Source organism: Phoxinus phoxinus (assembly GCF_949152265.1).
Source record: "Phoxinus phoxinus genome assembly, chromosome: 2".
NCBI lineage: Eukaryota > Metazoa > Chordata > Actinopteri > Cypriniformes > Leuciscidae > Phoxinus > Phoxinus phoxinus.
In genome coordinates, this window is record NC_136877.1 from 2926594 (window position 1) to 2934353 (window position 7760).

The following is a 7760-nucleotide window of genomic DNA, read 5'->3' on the forward strand; positions in this document are numbered from 1 at the left end:
GAAAGAACAAAGCAATACCAGGTTCCCATTATTTTTCTTTCTTTTCACTGAGCAATTTACTAAAACAAAGTAAACATTTTAGATTTTGTTTAGATTTTATTAACGCGTTAACTTTGACAGCACTACTTAAAATATATGAATGTAACTCGACACCCTCATTTAGTATACACGGTTCTATGAATATGCAAATGAGCCCCACCTCCACTCACTCACTCACTCAGAGATCCACTGGTTGACGATCACACGTTGATCTGATTGGTTACAAGGTAGTGTGTGACGTCAGAAACAGGAAAAGGAAATAGAAAAATAGGAAATAATCTATCCACACTATTCCTGCGCCCCATGACGCTTTGCGCGAATTATGGGTGTAACTTCCGTTAAGCTGTAAACAATCAGTGAAAAGGCGCAATTTAAGAAAGTGTCACCATAAAACGACATTAATCTACTCACCGTTCAACCATCGAACATTAAAAGGAAATTTTAAAGTGTAAATGCATCAACAAGGAACTTTCAGCAGACCAAATAACCCCAAAAGCGCGAGTCTTTGGTTAAATATCACTGTAATATCTGTAACTTATGTTGCCTTAATCAAAAATGTGTTACTACTTCAAAATGATTTCCGTCATTTTGACAGATTATAAATTGCATTTACCTGTGAAAGCAAACCTGGAAAGAGACGTGAGGATTTGATGAGAATAACGAGAGATTATTCATGCATTCCAGTGAATTATTAATGGAATATATCGTAAATTAAATTCGGGAAACAGACCATAAATGCGCAGTATATGTTGTCATTTTTCATACTTTTACAGCGGATAGCAAAGGGAAAAAAGAAAAAGATCACGAGGAAAAGAAAGCAGCGACTGAACAGAGCTCTTGCCGTAGATATTCTTGTTATAACATGTCACGTTAAAATACCAAGTGTGTGTTATTCTCATGATGCCTGAAAATAAACCATGAAGGGAAATGGACAGCTCATCCAGTCAAACTAACGGATCAGCTTTATTTGTTTGGCAAACTTATGATTTGAAATGATTAGTTTCCGCCTTTTTGAATGGAAGTTCCCCAAACCGGAAGTGCCGCCCATAACTCAAAGCGCAGTGAGATCGCCAGGAATAAGGTGGATAGGGCAACATAAAACGAAACAAATCTAAAACAGTAAAAAGTAACCAATTTAACAAATTATAATACGTGTTTATTGTTAGTCGAGTTATAAGTGTCCAATTTAGCGAAAACTGTCCGGTTTCTCATACTTAGGGTGTGTTATTGACATGAACACCTACAATCTCAGAAAAACAGGTACAAAAGCACAAAAGCGGTCACTACCCTTCCAAAAGGATCATCTTTGTACCTTACTTATCCCCAAAGGATTATTAGTACCTAAACTGTAAATATGAATATGTGTGTGCTGTTGTTCCGCAGTGACCACTTTTGTACCATGTCTTTTGAGAGTGTAGCATTGAGTTTTACACAGGCGAACACCATTGACATCTTCAAGATAATGCACAAATCTAGTTAAACAAGCCGTTCGGAAGGGTAAAGCAGAGAAAAATAAATCAAATTGTGCCAATAGTAGTAATAATGCACATACGCTTTATTTCCTTTTGTGTTGCACTAGGTTCGGCCACTCCCTGTGGATTGAGCACAGTGTGGATTGCTGTGCGCGAGGCTTTGAATAAAACATGAGTGTGTGTGTGTGCTCTGTTTTAATGAGAGCTTGTGATGGGCAGAGGGACTGGAGGCTTGTTAATGGCTTCTTCAAGCAGTCTGGGTGCTATTGTGTCCTTTTCTCATTTTGTGACACGAATGCTGCTACAGGGACAACCACATTCCAGTGTATATATCCCAGTGGACACTGAACATAGACCTCCGATCAGCCCCCCCGTCTCATTTATATTCACACACAAGCCCCTAATGGTCAGATTACACACGTGTGTGTGTGTGTGTGTGTGTGTGTGTGTGTGTGTGTGTGTGTGTGTGTGTGTGTGTGTGTGTGTGTGTGTGTGTGTGATATTATAAGTCAGATCGAGCACACTTTGCAATAGGCTGTGTTTTTTTTGTTTTGTTTTTTTCAAACATTAGTATGTTGGAGATGCTTGAACATTGAATTTTTTTATCATGGATATTTTGCAAGAAGAGTATTTTTGTATTAGTACTAATATTTCTTCCAGAATCCAAAATTAAACCTCTCCAAACTAAGGCTGCGAAACGATTAATCACATCCAAAATAAAAGTTTGTGGTTGTATAATATATGTGTGTGTACTGTGTATAATTATTTTGTATATATAAACACACACATGCATGTATATATGTAAAAAATATTTTCATGCATATTGACATATAATTTCTATTATATATAAATATAAATATTTTATACATAAATAAATAAAAATCTTAAATATATACATGCATGTGTGTTTATTTATATATACAATATAATTATACACAGTTTGTTGTACACAATATATGTTAATTTTTAATGTTATCGGTAAGAAAATTTGGCCGATATATTAAAGCTGATAAATAATAAACACTTCAGATTCACACTGTTCAACATGATGGTTTTGAGTTGCTTGAAATATGATTGGAAAAAAGGAAAATACAGTAAAGTGCAACATATCGTCATGTATGTCATATCGGCTTCATAAAATTATAATGAGAACATATTAATTGTGTGTTTGGGACATGGTGAGACTTTTGTTACTGTAATCCGGCGCTCAAAAATGTATATAAAAATTTGGATTTAGATTTATCGTCCAATATATCGGTTATCGGCTTTCAAATATAAAGAATTATCGGTTATCGGTATCGGTCAAAATGTTCATATCGGTGCATCCCTCATTTTATTAGTACTATTAATTCTCCCAGAATCCAAAATGAAGCCTCTCCAAACTAGGGCTGTGAAACAATTAATCGCATCCAAAATAAAAGTTTGTGTTTATATAATATATGTGTGTGTACTGTGTATAATTATTTTGTATATATAAACACACACACACATGCATGTATATATTTAAGAAATATGTGCATATTATTTGCATATATATTTACATATATTTGCATATGCATATTATTTGCATATATATATTATTATATTATATATCAATTATATAATTGTATATTATTGTAAACACAAACTTTTATTTTGGATGTGATTAATCGTTTTGTCCAAACACAGACAAAAATTCAGTAGTAAAATCAAACTTGGCCTTTACCTTTCTCAGAAATTGCTGTATAATTAATGCTTTTGATCACAATACAAAAAAAAAATGGTAAACCAATAGTAGAGCTGCACGATTCTGGATAAATTGAGAATCATGATTGTTTTGATTCAAATAGAGATCACGAGTAGAAAATTAAAAAAAAAACTGTTCTGACAAAATGTTAATTGCTGCAATCTATAAATCTATTTTTTATTCAAGTTGAGTGAATTATTCAATGACTCACTCATAAATACTTCATTTGTTTCATTACCGGATGAATCAGAATCACTCTTGAATGAATGATTCAATGACAAATAGAAAGAATTAACAGGCACTTGCCGCCACCTACTGGTGTAACTATGGAATTGATAGCGTCAAGTTTACTCGCTACCGTAGACATCAGTGTTTATATCCGAACTATAAACTTTTATCCCAGTTCGTCTGTGATCATTTAAATGATTGTAAGACAGAAATAATGATACTGTGGATTGAAAAGACCGTTTATACTATATATACATGACAACGGCTCTCTCTGGGTCAGAACACAGATCTAAAAGTTCGCTGTGATCGGTCTTGTCAAAGGTTTAATATATAGATCCGAATTTAGGAATAAAATCACGTGGGTGTTTGAATCGAGATTGCGATCTTTTAATGACTAATCAATCGTGCAGCTGTAACAATAGTCCGACCAAAAACTGCATATAAGCCATCGAAATAAAAATAATACGAGAATATAATCGAGATTTGTGTGTTCTCCAGGTGCGGTTGGAGTTCCTCTGCCAGGAGTGGAAGTGCGTATCATGATGACGAACACCGCCGGCACTGTGATCGCGGAGGGCAACCGAAAGGGAACCCAGGTACCTACAAACCCTTCTTCTGGACCCGTGTGTGTGTTATTCTGGACCCGTGTGTGTGTGTTATTCTGGACCTGTGTGTGTGTGTTATTCTGGACCCGTGTGTGTTATTCTGGACCCGTGTGTGTGTTATTCTGGACCCGTGTGTGTGTTATTCTGGACCCGTGTGTGTGTTATTCTGGACCTGTGTGTGTGTGTTATTCTGGACCCGTGTGTGTGTTATTCTGGACCCGTGTGTGTTTTTCTGGACCCGTGTGTGTGTTATTCTGGACCCGTGTGTGTGTGTTATTCTGGACCTGTGTGTGTGTGTTATTCTGGACCCGTGTGTGTGTTATTCTGGACCCGTGTGTGTGTGTTATTCTGGACCCGTGTGTGTGTGTGTTTTTCTGGGCCCGTGTGTGTGTTATTCTGGACCCGTGTGTGTGTGTTATTCTGGACCCGTGTGTGTGTGTTATTCTGGACCCGTGTGTGTGTGTGTTTTTCTGGACCCGTGTGTGTGTTATTCTGGACCCGTGTGTGTGTGTGTGTTATTCTGGACCTGTGTGTGTGTGTTATTCTGGACCTGTGTGTGTGTGTTATTCTGGACCCGTGTGTGTGTGTGTGTTATTTTGGACCCGTGTGTGTGTTATTCTGGACCTGTGTGTGTTATTCTGGACCTGTGTGTGTTTTTCTGGACCCGTGTGTGTGTTATTCTGGACCCGTGTGTGTGTTATTCTGGACCCGTGTGTGTGTGTTATTCTGGACCCGTGTGTGTGTGTGTTATTCTGGACCTGTGTGTGTGTGTTATTCTGGACCCGTGTGTGTGTGTGTGTTATTTTGGACCCGTGTGTGTGTTATTCTGGACCTGTGTGTGTGTGTTATTCTGGACACGTGTGTGTTATTATTCTGGACACGTGTGTGTTATTATTCTGGACCCGTATGTGTTATTCTGGACCCGTGTGTGTGTTATTCTGGACCCGTGTGTGTTATTATTCTGGACCCGTGTGTGTTTTTCTGGACCCGTGTGTGTTATTATTCTGGACCCGTGTGTGTGTGTGTTATTCTGGACCTGTGTGTGTGTGTGTTATTCTGGACCCGTGTGTGTGTGTGTTATTCTGGACCCGTGTGTGTGTTATTCTGGACACGTGTGTGTGTTATTCTGGACCCGTATGTGTGTGTTATTCTGGACCCGTGTGTGTGTTATTCTGGACCCGTGTGTGTGTTATTCTGGACCCGTATGTGTTATTCTGGACCCGTGTGTGTGTTATTCTGGACCCGTGTGTGTGTTATTCTGGACCCGTGTGTGTGTGTTATTCTGGACCCGTGTGTGTGTGTGTTATTCTGGACCTGTGTGTGTGTGTTATTCTGGACCCGTGTGTGTGTGTGTTATTCTGGACCCGTGTCTGTGTTATTCTGGACCTGTGTGTGTGTGTTATTCTGGACACGTGTGTGTTATTATTCTGGACCTGTGTGTGTGTTATTCTGGACCCGTGTTTGTGTGTATTATTCTGGACCCGTGTGTGTGTGTGTGTTATGTTGGACCCGTGTGTGTGTGTGTTAATCTGGACCCGTGTGTGTGTTATTCTGGACCCGTGTGTGTGTTATTCTGGACCCGTGTGAGTTTTTCTGGACCCGTAAGTGTTATTCTGGACCCGTGTGTGTTATTCTGGACCCGTGTGTGTTTTTCTGGACCTGTGTGTGTGTTATTCTGGACCCGTGTGTGTTATTCTGGACCTGTGTGTGTGTTATTCTGGACCCGTGTGAGTTTTTCTGGACCCGTAAGTGTTATTCTGGACCTGTGTGTGTGTTATTCTGGACCCGTGTGTGTTTTTCTGGACCTGTGTGTGTGTTATTCTGGACCGTGTGTGTTATTCTGGACCTGTGTGTGTGTTATTCTAGACCCGTGTGTGTTATTCTGGACCTGTGTGTGTGTTATTCTGGACCTGTGTGTGTGTTATTCTGGACCTGTGTGTGTTATTCTGGACCCGTGTGTGTTATTCTGGACCTGTGTGTGAGTTTTTCTGGACCCGTAAGTGTTATTCTGGACCTGTGTGTGTGTTATTCTGGACCCGTGTGTGTTTTTCTGGACCTGTGTGTGTGTGTTATTCTGGACCCGTGTGTGTTTTTCTGGACCTGTGTGTGTGTTATTCTGGACCCGTGTGTGTTATTCTGGACCTGTGTGTGTGTTATTCTGGACCCGTGTGTGTTATTCTGGACCTGTGTGTGTGTTATTCGCAGGTGAAGGCTGGTTTGGAGGGGAAGGAGGGCGAACTGTTGGTTCGAGGATCTTCTGTCTTTCAGAAGTACTGGAATAAACCTCAGGAGACGGCAGACACTTTCACTGAGGACGGATGGTTCAAAACGGGTACTGTCCTCACACTCACTGCTTGTTATGCTAATGCATGTACAGAATATGTGGAGCTTGATGAAGGTTTGATTGTCTGTATTGTCTGAGTGAAGCACAAGACAAATCAGAGGATACGAGGAGAGAGAGGAGATGACGTAATAATGGTCCAGTTTGATACCACAAAAGCAGGACATTTTTTTGATTTATTCAACCAAGAAGGAAAATTCTGTCATGATTTATTGATTCGGCTTTATGTCATTGCAAACCCCAATGACTTAAAGTTGTGCATTTATGTTCACGATTGTGCTGCATTCACTCACAAGAATACATGTTTTATATATTTACGGTAGGAAATTTACTAAATATCTTCATGGAACATGATCTTTACTTAATATCCTAATGATTTTTGGCATAAAATAAAAATTTATAATTTTGACCCATACAATGTATAGTTGGTTATTGCCACAGATATACCCGTGCGACTCGTGATCCAGGGTCATATATTACTCATGTCAGTCATGTGTCATATTCATATTGTAGTAGTTTTATGCCCTTAATGTCAAACCTGGTCTGTTTTGAGAGATGTGGCACACAGGTTATTAGTTAACTAAACAAAAACCAAAGCCTTAAAAAACTTTTGTTGCTTGAGATGACAATACTGTGTATAGTTTGTATTCTTGTTGGCTTCATATGGCTTTGAACTAAAAACAAAACATCACATGCTGTATTCAAAAAAAAGTTTCCGTTAATGACTAAATTGTCATGCGGTGTAACCATCAAGTAACAAGTTTGCCGTTTTTTGTCATGATTTGAGCGTTTAGAGAGAATTTTAGAGAAAATTGTTGTCATTGGTGATTTCATATATAATAGTAAGCTTGGTGAAATGTGAATCAGCTTTGGAGAATTTGGTGTGTCCCCATTTAAAGAGATACGAGCTGAACTTGCGTGACGGAAATAGGCGTTTCAAAGATGGCCGCCGAGTCACATGACTTGCCTTAAAGGGACTTTGGTAGTATGTACTGTAGTTTCTTAGTAGAGTGTGTGTGTGTGTGTGTGTGTGTGTGTGTGTGTGTGTGTGTGTGTGTGTGTGTGTGTGTGTGTGTGTGTGTGTGTGTGTGTGTGTGTGTGTGTGTGTGTGTGTGTGTGTGTGTGACGGAGTTATCACTTTTTATTAATTGCACAACTGCAAAATCGCTGCTAATAAGCACATCTGCGTCGTTACTGAGGGTCATCACTACATCTCTGCTGTTCCATGAGCGCCTCAGTTTCACACAGCAATGGAAGCATTCACACAGTGCTGTTCACCAGTGGATCTTAGGAGAAGCCAATGGCAGTTTTATTTACAGTATATAGCACTATTTACTACAACCAGAGTT

The 7760-nt window shown here is 39.2% G+C and overlaps 1 protein-coding gene across 2 annotated transcripts in view; it reads left to right on the forward strand.

Moving 5' to 3' along the window:
* acsf3 (acyl-CoA synthetase family member 3) overlaps nucleotides 1-7760 on the forward strand; it is a 77361-nt gene that overhangs the window by 20881 nt on the left and 48720 nt on the right. For both annotated transcript variants that reach the window (XM_079598206.1, XM_079598207.1), the window contains exons 6-7: nucleotides 3964-4061; nucleotides 6276-6402. In XM_079598206.1, coding sequence (XP_079454332.1) covers nucleotides 3964-4061; nucleotides 6276-6402 — 225 coding nt within the window. The remainder of the gene's footprint in view (nucleotides 1-3963; nucleotides 4062-6275; nucleotides 6403-7760) is intronic.